This window comes from Dryobates pubescens, chromosome 26 (genome assembly GCF_014839835.1).
Source record: "Dryobates pubescens isolate bDryPub1 chromosome 26, bDryPub1.pri, whole genome shotgun sequence".
In the NCBI taxonomy this organism is placed as follows: domain Eukaryota; kingdom Metazoa; phylum Chordata; class Aves; order Piciformes; family Picidae; genus Dryobates; species Dryobates pubescens.
The window spans coordinates 11,271,479-11,289,616 of NC_071637.1; the positions used below are offsets into that span (position 1 = coordinate 11,271,479).

General features: G+C 39.1%; 1 protein-coding gene across 1 annotated transcript; it reads left to right on the forward strand.

Annotated features, from left to right (window-relative positions):
- The first annotated feature begins 2,993 nt into the window (after nt 1–2,993).
- ZNF831 (zinc finger protein 831) lies at nt 2,994–13,001 on the forward strand. The gene is made up of 5 exons (XM_054173442.1): nt 2,994–7,217; nt 7,722–7,864; nt 9,032–9,201; nt 9,860–10,011; nt 11,269–13,001. The coding sequence occupies exons 1-5, from the start codon at nt 2,994–2,996 to the stop codon at nt 12,118–12,120; spliced, it is 5,541 nt and encodes a 1,846-aa protein (XP_054029417.1). The 3' UTR covers nt 12,121–13,001.
- The last annotated feature ends 5,137 nt before the right edge of the window (nt 13,002–18,138 follow it).

The following is an 18,138-nucleotide window of genomic DNA, read 5'->3' on the forward strand; positions in this document are numbered from 1 at the left end:
TAAGTGGCAGATGTGAAAATTGTAACTGTATTTGCTGCAGTAGAACACAAGCCACAGAAGTTTCACTTAGGAAGAAAGTCTCTCTTGTTTGCTGTGGAGATCAGACAACTGCCACAGCTGGTAGAAATGTATTACTAAACTCTTAAAGTCATGAGATTGTGTATCACCATTTGCCTTGTTTAGCATCAGTTAAAACTTTACATTTTCTGCAATCAGTTAGCTGTTTTCAGGGTAGAACCTTACAGAAGTGATTCTCAGAATTGCACTGCATTTTAGGCCCCAGAAACTTAACAGAATAAGGAGCATTACACAGAGCCTGCTGCTTTGGTACTACACGATGCAGATTAAAAACTTCTGTTCACTGCAAGTCCTACTGACTTACAGGCTGGTCTTGAAGTGCACCAACCTTGCATGTGCATGAAGATATTCAAAGAGAGTTTGACACTGAAGCAGGCGTACTGGGGAGGAAATGTAAATTCTGCATTTCCAAACTTCTCTCCAGGGGAAGGAAGAGAGCATAGGTGTTTTGTCTAATGTGGTACTTGTTAGATGTTCTAGCTACATGGTATTCAGACTTCAGTCTTCTTCAGGTCCTGTCTCTGCAGCATATTTTTTCCCCTCAACTCCTCTTTATTTTCACATATTTGGAAAACTACTGCATGCTTAGTTTAGGAGTACCACTGGGTCATGTTTTATCACTTGCTGTGGCTTTTATTGTATGCTGTGTTTAAATTGTTATAAATAAAAGTTAGTGTATAGCTTAAGAACCCTCATAAATGGACTTGAAGTGTCTATAGCCTCACTTTGCAAATTAGAGAAATCCATTTTTATCCCATAGTGTTAACCACACTGAGGAACACAGATAATAACTTTTCCTTTAACTAGCCATACTATTTTACCATTCTTCCCTCTCATAGCCAATACCTGTATTACAAAGCTACAGAAGTGATTGTTCCATGTAGAAATCTCTGAAGTGGACAAGAAAAGTCATGCCTGATAATTGACTTTGATTTATAAAATTCAGGAGAAAGGAGAAGAGGCAAAATCTAACACATTGCTGTGGACAGATCAGTTCATTTTACAGGTTGTTTTCTGGGATTTTTATTACATGAAAATATTAGGGTGAAGACAAAGAATCCCATCAGGTACTGATACCCATCCCCTACGTGGTGTAACCCTGAGCTCACTGCAGTTTGGTTGATGTCTGCAAGGCAGAGACAGTAACAGTCTTGCTCATGACCAAAAGGAAAGTCAGAGAACACACGCCAGGGATTCTGTTGCTGGGTTTTGCACCACTTTTCCAGTTCTTGCAACAAGCAAAACAACTCAGAGAGAAACTGGAAAGAAGCCTTGGCTGTGAAACACAAGTTGCCAGCCAGCAGCAGAACTTCCAGAAGTGGTGTGGAGTGAGGAGCACAGAGTAATAGTTATTGGGTACACTCGTTTTTTCGTGTGGTGTGAGTGATAGGCTGTCTTTTTCAGTTGTGAAGTAACAGAACTTCTCTTGGATCTCTATCCAACTTTAAATTCACTTACCAGCTCTAATTAACTGCTCTTAATCACCTGCTTTATTAACTGCTCTAATAGTAGCCAAGGAGTACTCAAAACCAATTACATTGAATTTGCCACTTCTCCTTTATATGAATTATTTGCAAAGTCCTCAGTAACTACATGCTACAGAGAATTTGCTTTGAATAGTAGTATCACCAGGTGTGTGTCATATGTCACTGGTCTCAATTTCAAACATTTCTGAGGATTTTTTTTTTTACTGTTTCTCAGTAATAACTAGCTAATAAAATGACTCAAGGAAGGTACAGAAACACCACTATGGATTACGAAGTAAGGCAACAAATTGCAGATTTATGACTGTTTGCACAAGGACAGTCTGTTGTTCCTAACAGCCAATAGATACAGAGCTGTGAGTCCAGCTGAATAAAAATTGGAATAATCATTCAGCACTTCTAATTTCCACCTAGGCTATAATTACAAGAGGTTATGCTGATGCCTCTCATCAGCTCTTCCAAAGATAATTTTCACCTTGTTTCAATAGTTTCCTAGCTAGTTTCTAAGAAAGAAAAAAGACAAGACTTTTTTTTGTTAAAATAAGTAGTCTGGACCAACACTTCCCTTGAATATATGGACAGATTTTGTAAGACTACATTCTCCTTTACCAAAAACTGTTACAAACTGGTTTAATCTAAAAATAATCAATATGCAATAATATTGTCTTTAATTAGACAAAATTAATTTGGTTTACACAAAAGACAGGTTTAATTTATCCCTCTGTTTTGCACATATTCATGTACATGCCACTTGCAAAACAGGACATCAGTTATATTTTGTTCACACATTTTCATTTTGTATCACTTGTTGCAGTGTGTTTAGCCTTAGCTCACTTAAACTGGGTAAACACAGATAATATGCAGCCGTGATTGGTGTCCTGTGTTTGGAATAGGATGCCCAATGAAGCTGTGCAGTTTTTATCTTCAGAGGTTTTTAAAACCAGACTGAATAACACCCTGAGCAACCTCATCTCACCTCAGTGCTAATGCCTTTGAACAGGTGTTTGGACTAGAGACCTGTTGGTCCCTTCTAACCTTAATTGTTTTGTGTTTGCATATTAACATTTATTAATGTAAATTATTAAATAATAAAAATGGTGTAAGTATGTAATGAGACTATGGTTCCAGAAAATTAAACCAGAATTATTTCCTGGGAACCTCCATTTGCAAATCAGATACTCAGACTTATTTCTAATGCTCTAGGTATTAAGGTTTTCAGTTCAAGGTTCAATGCTGTTTATGCTAAACTTTAGTTCTTACTTATGAGATCAATACAATTAGAAAATGAATTAATTGTTGTGTTTAATGCCTGCATATAAGATCTGTTATATACTTAACTGTTAACTTTTCCAGTCCAGCAGATGAAAGTGTTTGTTTTATTTTGCTGTCTGAAGATTCCTACTTGTTTTTTCTCCCCTCCCTTACAGATGCATGAGCATATGGCAGATAATCTTTGAAATGGAGGCACAGAAGCAGCCTGGTTTTACAGCTGCACTAGCAGATCAACCAGTTCCAAACTCTCCTCTTCAGCCTGCACAGGGTTCTTCAGATGTCAGTCAAGCCAGCGTGATCCCTCAACAGGAACAAGCCCTGTCCCAGCCTGTGTATCTGAAAGCTCTTACCATACCGCTCTATCAGCCCGTCCAGGCAGGATGCTTTCAGCCACACACCCAGTTAGTGACTGGCAGGAGCTGTGTAAATCTAGACAGCAGTAGCATACCTCTCATCCTGAACCCACTCATTCCTTCAAAAGGCACAGATCAGCCTCAGTCGGTTTTTCAGAAACAGCTTGGGCAAACTCTAACATTGAACATAGTGAGCACTTTGCCGGTTTTATCATCACCAAATCCTTGTGTAAATGCATCTATTGGAAGCCCAGGCAAATCAAAAAAAGCTGGGAAGTATATCTGCAAACACTGTGGACGAGATTGTTTGAAGCCAAGTGTCCTTGAGAAACATATTCGCTCTCACACAGGAGAGAGGCCCTTCCCATGCACCGCTTGTGGTATTGCATTTAAAACTCAAAGTAATTTGTATAAACACAGGAGAACTCAAACACATGTCAACAATACCAAACTGCCCTCAGACTCTGACAACAGCAGTGGGTTGGAGCAAAGTGAGAAATCAACAGACAGCATCACCTCACATCAAAGCAACAAACAACTTAGTAGCACCTGTGAAGACAAGGGGATAGAGATGGAACAAATGAGTTCAGGGACCAGTGCTGGAACAGACACTAAGAAACTTCTTAATGACCTTTCATTGCCAGCAGCAAGCAATTCAAGCTTTGCTTCAGAAAATCAAGAAACAACCAATCAGTCCTATAGTTCAAAGGATAATAAGGAGAGTCCTGAAAGAGAACCTCAAACTTTATCATCTCCAGGAGCTTTGCCAAATGGTCAGTGCCAGAGAAAGAAGATGCAGGAGCAAGGAGCTCCAACTACCAATAAGCATATTCAGTTGCAAAGGCAGCAAGCAACCTCTTTGGAGAAACAGTGGGATTATAAACCATTTGACTGCAAGCTGAAGAAGTGTGAGAGCACTGACTCAGGGTATCTGTCACGCTCTGACAGCACAGAACAACAGATGGCATCATCCAGCCCGTTGCACAGTCTCCATGAACACAGCGCAGAACTGGAAAATGAAACTGCTTTCAGCAGTTTAAGGAGTACTTCCAGAAGCAGTGCAAAGCTGGATGCGGCTGACAAAGCTACAGCCTTGATGCTAGAGAAAAAGAGGCTGGAAGAACACATTTCAAAGCTTATTTCTCATAACAAAAGTGTGATGGATGACACTCAGTTAGACAATGTCAGACCCAGAAAAACTGTCCTTTCTAAACAGGGTAGCATTGATCTGCCAATGCCTTACACATACAAAGACTCATTCCATTTTGACATCAGAACTTGTGATATAAATAGGAAAAAGAATCTTTCCCTTTGTTCAGCAAAATCTACCTTTGCACCCTTAGAGAAATCCAAGCAAATGTTTTTTCATTCAGTCCCTACCCAGTTCTCCACAACAATTGACACTGTGCCTGTTACACGGAGCAACTCTTTGCCATTTGTGGAGGGCACAAGGATGGGACATGACAAAGCAGGTGGCTCGAAACCACTTTCTCTTAACAAGCAGTCTGTAAATACAGGCACTGCTGGTTTGCTGCCTAGCAACAATCTTACTGCAAGTTCAGTGGATTTTCCTAACAGTCATCCCCGAGCTCTAGTCAGACAAACAGCAGTGGATGATTTGCCACTAGGTAATGTGGCTGATCACTCTCCTCCATCAGAGGAGTTTCAAGGGAGTAAAAAGCCTGGGGCTGGAGAAATAATCAGTGCTAAAAATAAGAAACACAATCAAAGGAAGTTAAAGATGTTCTCCCAAGAAAAATGGCAGATGTATGGAGATGAAACATTTAAGAAAATCTACCAAAAAATGAAAAGCAGCCAAAATGCCAAGAAAATTAAACAAAGGGGGAATAAGATTGCAGATATTACAAGCTTCACTCCTGATTCAAAGGAATTGGTCAGTGCCGCTGAAATTACTGAGGAAAGAGACAGTCTTTCCTCCCTTGTGACAACAGGTTTACAGACCAGTAAAGCAGAAAGCTGTACTAATGGTAATCATAATCCACAGAAAGTGTCCTCTGAGGAAATTGCAGACAGAGTAACTCACCAGATGCAGACATCAAGTTCAGGAGCTGCCAGTGCACACAGTGCAGTGAGCAAAACTTCCCAAGGCCCCAGCAGCAGTGACACAGAGAAATACACAGCTGGCCACAGCACAGTACTAGCTCCAAGCAGGTGTGAGCTCCAGCTTCAAAATACTCAGTGTCAGCTGAACACTACCAGAAAGAATGATGACTGCTTGCCAGTACAGAGCAGCAAATGCAAAAAACCAAGCCCTGGGAAAGAATCCAGTACATTTGAATCAGATCATAAAAGCACTTCAAACAATGATGGAAACCATAGCAGGGATGAGGAAGCTGACCAGCATGCCCTGACGCCCCTGTGGGTCCATTGCAATGACAGAGAAGCTGCAGGGAAACCCCAGAATTTACCATCAGAAAGAAAAAAGCTGAAATTTGAAGTGGATAAGACACAAAACATTATTTCAAAGTCCTGCCCCAGTCCCAATATTGAAAACAATGCAGCAAATGAAGCAGAGAGAGTCTATTGCACTAGCACTCAGTGTCTTTCCACAGCACCAGTGAAATTCTCCAGTAAGGCAGAGGAGCAAAAATTAAGCACAAAATCCACTGGAAGAACTCAGTGTGCAGAGTTCATGAAAACAAGCAAGCTCCCCACAAAAGCTCTTAGCTGTAGTGATGTTAACCTTCCACATTCAGCAGGTATCTCACAAGCTTCATTTGCGGGATGCTTAAGGCCCGAGTTAAGAGGAAGTGATTGCAACTCTTTTGCCGTGCACAATGTAACAGATAAAGATGTCAAAACATGTTTTGTGAAAAGAGAGACAAAAGTATCGCTTTTCAGTGATGGTGCTGTTGATGTGTCTTCTAAAATTCATCACCTGCAATCTGGTCATTTAACTCCAGTCCCACAACAAAATGCTTTTTCTCCAAAATATATCCTTAAATTGCCTCAAGACAAGAGAGGCCCAGATTTGTCAAGTTTGCTTAGGTCAGAACAGAAGATGACACCTTGCACATCTGTGACAGACACCTTAACCAACCCCCTCTGCTCTTCTAGCAGCGGATTGCTCAGTTCTCGTTCTAATGACGTGCTTTGGTCCCCTTTAAAAGTGGAAGTGAGACAAAAGGCCAGCAAAGGGGAGCTTCGATGGAACGTACATGCAAACTGGAAAACTCCAGCATTATGTTCACCAGTCAGTTCAGAAGCAACAAATATCTTAACCACAGCAGATAACATGTTTTATAATCAAAACTCCAGGCAACAGGATACTGTAAGAAACACTTGGAAAAACAAACAGAACAAAATTAAACTGAATTATCAAAAGCAAACAGAAGAGAAGTGGATGAGCATAACTACTTCCTCTGCACAGATCCCAAAGAAGAAAATATGTTTTACTTCTATGTATACAAGTGGACTTTTCATATCAGCTGACATCAAAGAAGAGAGAAAGGTTTTACATCATCTTTGCTCGGGAAGTGACTCTTTGATAATGACAACAGCGTCTAGCAAGAATGCAGAACCAACAGGTGTGGGATGGGACAGAGGTGGAAGTCCATGCGTACTTCAGGATATGCAGCATTCTCAGAGCTCTGCAAACAACACCACATTTTTTTGTCATTCTTTTGGTACTTTTTATTGTCACACTCTCACCACCCACTGTAAAGAATTCCCAGCACTACCCTATAATAATCTGACTGGCTGCTCGGAAAGTTTAACAGTATCAAGCACAAAGAGCACCTTCCCATCACTAAATGCTGAACCTCGATTAACCTGGTGTTGTTTAACAAGAAGCCTCCCTCTGCCTGCTGAGCAGAAGGGGAATGCAGACTCTGCTTACTCCTCCATGCACACCTCTGACAAGGAATCTAGCAATGAATGCTCACTGTCAAAATATGACATTTCTATTTTCAAAATGAAAAATATTAGCAAGACTGTGGCATATGGCTTAACAAACAGGAGCTTAAAAACATGGGCTTCATCCTTTGCTAAAGGACAACAGATGCAGGAGGTAATATTAATAACCCTATTTTCTTTCTCAGGAGGATGTAATTGGCTGACACCCACCCCCCCACACACCCTCCACTCTTACTGGAAAAATAAAAGAATGATCAAAAGTATATTTATGGAAATTTACAGGCGTTTGTCAATACAGATTTTATCGTTTATAAAATAAGTCACATGTTCATTTGATGCATGAAAAAGTGTGTGCACTTTTGGAGCTTCTTTCCCTTGAGAACTGCAGTGGGAATGCTGACTAGTGAGAAGAGTATACTTTTGTTTCTTGATTTTTCCCCTTATGAGTTTATTTCATATTCTTCTGTGACAGCCTATGCATTTCATTGATTTAATTTTATAGTAATATTTGAATTAGAGTAGGACTTAAGCAGACCATTAACATCAAGACTTTATTATACTTGGAGTCAGTGACAGTGTGTACTAGGTCTCTCATTGTTTAAATGCATTGGAATGTCAACAAGTACTTTGGGTTTTTTTCCCCAAATATTCTTCACAGTCAAGCTCAGCAGCTCCTGGTGGTGCTTTCAAAAATATTTCAGAACAAAAGAAGAAAACAGTGGCTTGCAAAAAAGAAAAACTCTCAACAAATAAATCCAAGAGGAGTCACAAACAGAAGAAGATTAAAGTCACCCCAAAATGGTAAGGAATATAGTTTTCAGCTTCCCTAGATACAGACATTATTTTGCTAAAATGGGTGCAAAAAGTGCAGAGAAATTAAAAAGTCACCCCCAAAATTCAACCTTACCAAAGGCAGGGGGAAAAATAAATCTCACAGAATAAGCTACACCCACACTGCAGCAGTTCCACAAAGGTAAACTATAACAATACCAGTATGTTTACAGACTCATCTAAGCAAAGGAGACATATACCAAAGAAAGATAATGACTGCTCAATTGGCTCTCACTATGCTTTAGACATTGTTCTTGTCTGTTAAAATTGTTGGCATTTACTTTTGTTTGTAGGCAACTGAAATACTACTGGTTTTAATCCTGTCACAGCTAAAACTGTTGTGTGAGACCCTTTTGTCCTCAGAAGATCTATATCCTGAACTTGCATTCACAAGGGAATGCAGAAGAACAAGTGTTTAGTTTTGTTTCGTTTTTCCTTCTGGCTTTGGAATTTATTTAGTTGGTTCTATCAAATAAGTGCAGAGGCTCAATTAAGTACAGGGTCCTGAAAGCTCAGGCCATACATGCCAGTAGCAAACTGGCCAAACTGTTAATCACTCAGTGCAATGTATTTTTCTAATACACCAAACACCTGAATAAGCCACACCCTGTTACATTTACTTAGTGCTCTCTGTATAGTGACTGGTTCTACTGACACAGGAATGGGACCTTCCAGTGCACTTTAGTCTCAATCACTGGAAGTTATTGGCAGATCCAGCTAGACTAGTGTCTATTCAGTATGAGTTTTCTAAATAAGTGAAATACTTATGCTGGTCATTAGTGATGATGAATAGGTATTATGTAAGAAGTGGAAAGTGAAAAATGCCAACAACTAGGCAGTCGCAGGTATTCCTGTGCAATGCAAGCCTTTATGAAATATGGTTGTTTTAAAATTCATGGGATAGGAAAAAAGATCTGTTGTCTTACTGAATCCTGCTGAGGAAAAAATTGTCCATCTCTTCCATAAAGTTCTATTGTTTTGGTTGGGTTTTTTTTGAGTCGACATAAACAAATGCCTCCTTACCAGCAGTAAACTGCAGTTGGACTTAAATTTGTCCAATGATATGTTATTATTCTGCTCTGGCTGCTTTTAAATCCCACATATTTGTTTACCTTTTCAATGGTATTGGCAATGCAGGTACAGAGGGAGGCACATACATGGATATGCTCAGTTGAAAACTACCCGACTAAGCAAGCGGCACCCTTGTCCAACTAGAACACTGGATGCTTTGAAAAAGGGCTATTCATCACCACCCTGCAAATTTAATAAGCGTAAGAAGTGCCATTCCCCTCAGTCAAAGGCACAAGGTAAGTATTTGGAATATTTTTTTAATGTCTTGAATGTTCATTTTTTAAGAGCATGAATGTCAGCAGAATCTCTGCTGTGCACCTGTTTCACATGGAGCTGCCCTGACTCTTGCCCTTCAGTATGTTCTGTGAATAAAACTACAGACATCTCACACTGTTTCAAAACTGAACATACAGTGATGTTCTTATACATATTTACATATTTGAACCTGGCAGTTCACTAGAAGCCTTCCACTAGAAGCCTAAATGGTTTTAAGATGGATCTTTTTCAGTTTCTGAAACAAGGTTGTATGTTTGAAGTGTGAAAATGAGTTTGGTGGGTTAACTTGCTTTCTGTGTTTCAGTGATCACCACCATTGTTTCATTAGCAGTATTAATGCAAAGGATGTATATGCCACAACCATTTGGGAAGCAGGGACAATACCTTGAGTTCATTCATAGCAGATATGTACAGCTGCTACTCTGCAGGAGAGTAATGGCCAATAAAAACCACCCCAAACCAAACACATTTAAATAAATGAGAAAGTGTATCAGGCTCAGAATAAAAATGTGCAGAAAGGGGTGAAAACAGAAGTCAGTTCAGTGACATGCTGAGAAATGCACAGAGTTCTAGCACATGGGGGAATAAAAATTTCTTCAACCTCTTTTTTTTCAATAGAAATTTACCTACAGCAGCAAAAAGACACATCTTGCTCCACCTCAGACAAGCCACTTTGCAGAAGGAAAAAGGAAGGAAAGAATAACTCAGGAATATCTTCCCATACTGAAGATCTAAACCATGTTAAACAAAAAGACAGAATGGATAAAAAAGTAGGTATTGTGCCTTAAGTCATGCATTCCTTTTTGTTAAAAGAAAAAAAAAAATTGTTAATTAAAGCTTGTATTATATTCAGCTCTTTTAAAGTTTGAGGAGACTTTGTATCACAGATTTTGGTTAAAAATGTGTTAAAGGTATTTTTTGGCATTAAAATATAACAAAGACTTTCCAGTGTTAGAATTAGCCTTTCTAGAAGAACATTTAATCTTGCATCATTTGAAAAGGCTATTTCTCATGCTTGCTGAGATCAGTTAGAGGATCAATTAGCACTGATGTCAAAGGTGTCAGTAGATGTAGCACCAGAATATCCTGAGAGAGAAAGCTTGAAATTACAAGAACGGGGAGGGTAGTAATGGCCAAGTAGCAGTGGGAAGAATGTGTGTCCCTTGCCAAAACTGAATTCCTTTAGCCTCTTGCAGATGCCAGTGCCACTGTGGTTTCAGTGCTACTGATAGCTTATGGGGCCTGAGACACTCTGCAAGTGCTGCAAACAGCACTGTGGTGTGCAGGGTCAGCACAGCCTTGGGAAGTCTTCTGTGCTTATCCAAATGACAATTTTCCCCAGACTTCCTCTGGCCACACTTGAGGACAAAAGCTGCTGAACCAGACTGCTGTTATGTAGCATGAGCATTGGGTCTTCATGTAGTATAAGCAGTATTGCATTTAGGAACCCAATCCCTAAAATTATTTTTATGAAGTCATTTTATTTCCTAGACATATACCACCACCTCAGGCATTATAATACGTCTTACAGATTCACCACAAACCTTCCCCACTACACTGCACAAACATTACTGCAGTATGTATATTAAAATATCTTAATGACAAGAACATCATCCTAGACAGTACCTAGAAAAATCTAACCCCCGTCATCCATAAGTTATTAGCATGGTCTGTCACCTACCCAAGGGGGAAAAAAAGGAAAAAATACATCCTTTACTACACCTCCCCCACAGACTGGGAGGAAAAAACTTGTTTTCTCATCAAATGAGGGATGAGTCACTTGGTCTGCAGTAATGAAGAAGGCAAAAAAAAAAAAAAGGAAAAAAAAAGAAAGTGCAAATACAATCACAGTTGTATAAATAAAGGGTGACATTATGCTTAATTACTCAGTTGATAGGCGTTATAGTGAGGCAAATGTTTTCTACTGCTGTAGTCAGCTTAGATATCTTTGCAGTTTTCTAAAGGATGGGATTGCTCTGGATGGAAGATTTTAAATATAATTCTTTCTTCCTCCTTCATTTCCACAGGACTTGTCTGGGCAAATCAGGGAACACACAAGAACAAAGTTCTCGCTTCAGAACATTACAGCTCCTCTGGAAATATCGATGACAGCTCATTCCTTTTCATCCACTGTTAATGCAGCCATGCAGCAAGTCAGCAGTGATGTGGAAATCTGCTGTTTAGTAACACAACCTCTTGTGCTTCAGCAGTCGGTCCCAGGCGAGTCACAGCCAAGCATTCAGGGTGACTCAGTGACGTCTTTTTGGTCTTGCCCTTCTGATTTTACAAAGATGGGCACAGGTGACCGACTTGACATCACAAACTCAGACACTACCGGTCCTCTTTCCTTACAACTAGAATCAGTCCAGGAAAACATCTTAAATGTACAGCCCAAGACTCAAAGACCTGCTACATTAGACCCAGCGCTCCAGGACTCAGGAAGGGAAAAACCTCCAACTGAAGAAAACACATCTCTGTCTGCAAAAGAAAACTCCACTCTCCGTTCCCAGCCTGGATGTTCACATTTGTTTGGATCAAAGTCAGAGTCTCTGCCTGAGTCAGTCACAAGGGCTGAATTACCCAGTGTAGAGCACCCAGAGCAAGCAAGCTTCTCTCAGATGACCCCTGACCTTCAGGGGAGTGCAGACAAGAACAGAACCCACCAGCAGTCCAACACCTATGGGAGGCCACACAAAACAACTACTACTGCCTTTAAAAAGCTCCCAGTTTCTCTTAGGTCCCCCGAGTTCAACACATACTCTGCAACACCTTTAAAGACATACAAAAAGCGAGGTTTAGAGATGATGAGGAAGCAAACCAGAGTGGAGTATGATGACTCTAGCAGCGATGATGAAGATAGGCTGGTTATAGAAATATAGCAGACAGGCTGCTAACGAGAGGCTTGTGTGATGGCCCGTTACAGAAGGAAACACCATGAATGTCTGAAGCACCTTAAAATCAGATAAGCCATTCCTCTGTGCAATAGGCAGCATTGTCTTCTAAAGGTCTTTTCTTTCAAGGACTCACATTTCTTGAAAAAATTTTGTTTGAAGCAAAGAGGGAGCTGGCACCACACGTTAAAATGCAAGTGGTAACCATGTGTTTATGAGGGTTTCCAACACTGTCACCACTTTTACCAGCCTCACACAGCCCCCACAAGTGCTAGCTGCCACTGGCTGTGTTATTAAAAGGCTGCAGTGTTATTATTTATGACTAACAATACAACAGCAGCAGCTCCCTCAACATACCAGCTCAGATCTCCTGTGTTCTCTTCCATATACTACTCTCTTCTTGTAGTCACTGCCATTTGTACTGGGAGTGATACACTGGCATTAAGGGGAAGATCTGTACCCTAAGTATCCGTGATCTTGGAAGTGTCTGGAAAAATGCTGATCTTTTTCCATGTTGCACAAACGTCAATGCTTCTTTGTGACAAATCACACAAGCATGCTCTGCTTTGTGTTTTGTGCCTTTTATGCCAAGATCTACTTAAATATTCTTGATTTCTAGTTGGAGAATATGGGTGTTAGCTGTTGCTATTTCCTTGTGGTAAAATTCCTGACAAGGATTTTCTTCTTATATTCATTGTGCTCCAAATGATGTAATCTGGAATGTTACCCTTTTATTGTAATCCTAAATTTAACTGCAATGATGCTATTTTACCGAGAGTAAAGAAGCTATATGGCATAGCTTGCTTTCTTTTTTAACAAAGTTATGTGCCACGAACCCTAAACCTTACTGGTTTCTATGTGAATAAACAGTTAGACATTTTAATATGACTGAGTGTATTTATTCCCTTTCTTGCCCTTGATTAAACTGATAAACATTAAAAACCATTTCACTTCTACATGGTAGTCTATACTTAAACTTCTACTGCACTTATATTGTGACTCATACAGAGAGTTTTATGGCCTAATACACCCGGGACTTTGGGATTTGCTTTACTTTAATTATGCAGAAATCAGCTTATATAGATCAGACTCACAAATCCAGTTTGCTACATGAGATTCTGTGATTTCAGATGTCTTACAAACATGACAGGACTTAAGGTCATCCAGACAGAGCTTGGCCTTAAGCCACAAATAATGTTTGTCAATTTATTATTGGTACATAAACCAAAAGTGATGGTCAAATTATTCACCAGTTCCTAATTCTAATGTGCTTAAAAAAAAAAAAAAGTTAAGAAAAAACATCCTCTCCTTTTTCAGAATAGAGATGGAAATGTGGAAGATAATTTTCCCTTTCTAAAAATCCTACAATATCACACTGATTACACTAATAATGGTGACAAAACTGCAACAGAAAAAAAAATCTAAGGAATATTAATTTAAGGAATTTTGCATTCTTACTCTCCTGCTTTACCTCTCAGTTACTGAGCACTGGGGGTTTTATACCAATAGTGTTACTGCTAATCTGTTGGGCTGTGACAAGAATTTGCAGCTCAGGCATAGAGAGAACAGGTCTATTCTTTTGCTATGCTTTATGGTGGAATTATCTCCACATACCACACAATGGAAGTATAAGGTGAAGGAAGTAACAGCCTCCTGAACTTTGCAGCCTTGGTATGTAGAGCTCAGCAAGTACAGGCATATAGCTGAAGAATGAATGGCATCAACAGTGGTGGACTGCAAGGCACTGCAAATTGCAAATTTTGTTGGCTGAGTTGTACAGCAAAAAAATACCCTTTTGTTTAGAACAATAGAGCTGTAGATTGGGACTGCAGATGCACTAATAGTTCAAGCATATTAACATTTAATGATTTTTAGTAGCAGTTATGCTTAATTTCTTAGCCTACCTCAAACTTGCATACCCAGACCCAATAGGCCATATGGCAAACAGCATATTTTGGCTTTTCAGAAGATGCTGTATTCACAGAAGAACATACAAGGCTATACGGGAAAATTATTCTCTATCTTTTACACAGCAAAAGCGTCAGCTATGCAGTGAAGGATTTATTTAATTTGCAAGAACCTGAACATCAAAGCCACATGAGGGCACCAGGCACAGAGAAAAAAAGTCTGTGTTTCTTTATCTTTCAAAGTCAGCAGCAGTTCTGATGGATCATTACTTTGCTAGAAGCAAATCTGGAATTCCTTTGCACGTGAACGCATCTCACCCACTTTTTACTCCTTCTGTTGAAGGAAGTAAATTAATAAGAAAAGCTGATCACTGATAAGATCTGTATTACACCTACATCTTCTCAAATAGATTGTAAGGAAGTGGATGTTTCAGACTTTCCCTCTTTAGATATGAAGAAACTATTTATTGTCTCCAACTTTTACATTAGATCTTATTTATACTTCACTGATCTGTCTGGCTAACCCAAAGTCATTCACAAGTGTGGATGAGAGGGATGCAGACCAAGCAGAGCAATTTCAGAGATCACCAACAACTCCAGAGATATGCCTTGAGAAAAGATAACAAGAGTTGGCTAGCTATCAGAAAAGACAATTAAGGGAATATGCACCAAGAAGTTCATTAGAAGAGTGTGGGAAGATTATTACAATGATCTGTCTTCCAAATCCATTCTGGGTAGAAATGATGAGTTTGATTTGCAGCATATAAACTAGATATTAAGAAAAATTTCCTATTTAAGAAGCAACTAAGCATGCAACAAATACCCCAGGGAGATGATAAACTCTTCATCACTGGGGAACTTCAGCAAGAGTTAAGGCTATCATAGGTATAATATTATTTAGGGCTGGAGCAGACTTTGATTCATAGATTCTTCTTGGTCAATAGCTTCCCCGAAACACAATGCCTAAAATAATGAGTGCTGCTGTGGCTGTATAAGTACTGGTGATACACACAGAGAGCTGTACCTAAATGGGTTTGGTTTGCATTACTCACAGCGTATGTCTGCTTTTGTTACCTTGCCTACGTTTTATTTACACAACCAAATTTGTTCCCATTGATGAGTGTTTATATTATAATCATTTCAATGTAGTTAAGTAGCTTTGTTAAACCATTTGTTTTACCTTAAGGATTTGTGTGGAATTATGGCTGCAGATTAAGACTCTTGGCCTGTATTTTTAAGTAACTGTCAGTATTCCACAGAAGTCCCATGGATGAAAAGGTCAGTATTATTTTTTTTGACTTTAAAATACTGTGAGAATTTAACAGCACACTTAAAGAGCCCTAGTGGAACCAGATAAATGTCATGTAAAAGCACATAACTTGAAAGCTGAGTCTTCCAGGAAACTGTAAAGTTACCACAGTTTGGTTATAAACTATTCTCTTAAGTTCAAGACACACTTAAATACAAAAAAGTTGTTTTTCTTTCTCACAGTCAAAGCTAATGCACCTATTGAATACTCATGTCAACTGCTCAAATATGTCCTGTAATTCTTGAGTTTAGAACAACTACAAGAGCCAGTGAAACCATTTGCATATTTGTGGGTCCTTTGCAAAGTAGACAGAAAGGATTCTTGTGTCAGGGGTATATATATATATATATAGGCTTTAAAAACCTCAATATATGTCTCATTATCAGTTGCTAAGGATTATTAGGGTTTAAAAACCAAATCCAAACAGGATGATTCTAATACAATCAATAAATTGATCCATAATCCAGTTTAAGTGTCTCAAGCTTTGTGCATGTGCATTTGTAGCATGTTTTTTATTCCATCAACTGACAAAACAAGCAACTCAAAGTACAACACTAGACATAATATACTTACCCCAGCAGTGACCATGAGGGTTTCAGAGTGAGTTTGTTCAAATATATCAGATTCTGATTCTTTTTAAAGAATCTTATGCTATTAACCAAGTGAGAATTGGATAAAAGCCATGGGAGCTGTGTTTCATAAGCTACCGTGGTCTTGTTTTCCAGATGTCTTTGAATGCTACTTTGGTTCAGCAGTACTGCTGATGAGGTCAGTCATGCTAGACAAACATAGACAGCTAAGCCTTTACAGACTTGGGCTTCAACATATCTTTCTGAATTACACTTAACTTCTCCAAAGCAAAGCCTCTTGCACATTACAGATGTATTCATAGGACAAAATTAAGGTCACATCACCACCCCACCCCATTCTTTTTACAAAGAAAAGAGCTACAGCCAGTGATTATGGGGGTGGGGGTGTGGGTGTGTGTGTGTGTGAGGGGGAGGGAAATCTTTCTATGGTTTATTATTCTTTATTATATATATAATATTCACATTTTTCTTTAAAACATTCTTCTCACTCCATTCCCATTAAACATTCTCATTCCCAAGTTAAACATTTTGTCTCAAATACACAGGTGTAAGTATGACAGAGTCCTTCAGATGAGCTGCTCTTGTCCTCTCTCCTCCATAAAAAGGCACCATTAGAGAAACTTCCCCCTCTCCATCAAAAAGCTTAATGCAAAAAGAACAGAATGAAATTCATTTCCATAGCATGCCTTGACAGCGACCTGGGTTAGCAGCTTAATAGGGGAAAGGGAGCCAAGGTTGTTCCTACCAGTGTTAGGAAACCACAGTCTGAGAAGAGGAATATTTCACTGGGAGGCTAAACCAGGGCTATGATAGTTAGTTTGGTTCTCAAAACCTGTACGTACAAATGCAATTACAAGATTGGCACAGCTAGCAATTTAGATAGCTATGTGCACATACATGTTCATGTGTCTTGGCTGGAAGCAGGAACAGGGAAAATTACACCTCTTAAAAAGTAATTTGACCACTAACTTCACAATGCTTCTTAATATTCCCATTGCTTACAGAGAATAATTTGCATTGAGCTCCCCAAATGGAAGGCAATACAAGCATAAAACACATCATCACAGCCTCTACAGCCCACAAGTGGTTTTTATTCCAACTCATCCCTCTTATGAAGAAGTTTTGCATAACTTTGTTGATACTAGTTATGGCTTGTGCTAGCTCCAAGTGGAGAAAATACTCAAAAGGGAAATGATACAAAGGTCTCAGACCTCAAATCCCTAGTTGTCCAGAAGAATGAAAGTCAATATGGCTAAGTAAAGCATAATAAAGCTATTTCATCCTGTGCAATATTATAAAGCTTAAGAGATTATACCAAAAGGATTTACAAACTTTGATTTAAAAATAAGGACAAAAGCAAAATGGTCATTATTATATGTTTGATATGAAAAACACAACCCCTTTTTTTTCTTTATTTTCACCAGATGTGGATAGGCAGATGTGAACTGCTGGGCAATAGTCAGGGAAGTGGAATTAAGGAAATATTCATAATTAATAACATGCCTGTGGAAACATGTTCTGTGCTTCAAAAAGAATTCAGGTGCTATTAGAACTGGGAGAGCATCCTTACCCTGAAGATGCTGACAAATTTGAAGAAATTCCAAACAGGGGGAAAAAAACCACCACGACAACAAACTGCTTGAGGAAATAGATGACTTATGCAGAAAGATTAAAGGAACCGATCTTCTGCTCTCAATTACACCAATGTGGTCCAACTAAATTCAGTGATGATATACCAGTACAACCAGGAGACAAGCTGGACTGAAACTCGATATGAATATTTGTTTAGAAATGCTCAGAGGAAGAATTCCCTTTAGGGAAGAGAGAGGTCCTGTAGTAAGATTTGAAGTGAAAAGAGTGCACAGACAGAGAAAGGTCCACTGCAATCACATCTACTAAATACTTCCTCTGAGATATTTAACAGGAAAGTAGAACACTGCCAATCACCACACAAAATAATTAGAGACAGGAGGTCATCAGAGCACCATGATTAAGCAATTCTTCACTTAGATATCGCTGTCATTCACAGAACCAGACACAATGCCTACATTCACTGTTTCTGTGCCTACATCCATTACTTCCCTCCACCTTCATTCACATAGTAGTGACTAACGCATTATAAAAATTTATGCAAGCTGGATCAGTTACTAAAATGTAATTACATTGCCTTTCTGAGCTAAGTCTACCAGATGTTCTACCT

Bases quoted from the DNA above. Each gene is read 5' to 3' on its own strand.
- ZNF831 (XM_054173442.1), top strand. From the start codon at position 2,994: ATGAGCATATGGCAGATAATCTTTGAAATGGAGGCACAGAAGCAGCCT. The intron at 7,218-7,721 runs GTAATATTAATA...TATTCTTCACAG, and splicing joins AAGGACAACAGATGCAGGAG to TCAAGCTCAGCAGCTCCTGG. The intron at 10,012-11,268 runs GTAGGTATTGTG...TCATTTCCACAG, and splicing joins AAGACAGAATGGATAAAAAA to GACTTGTCTGGGCAAATCAG.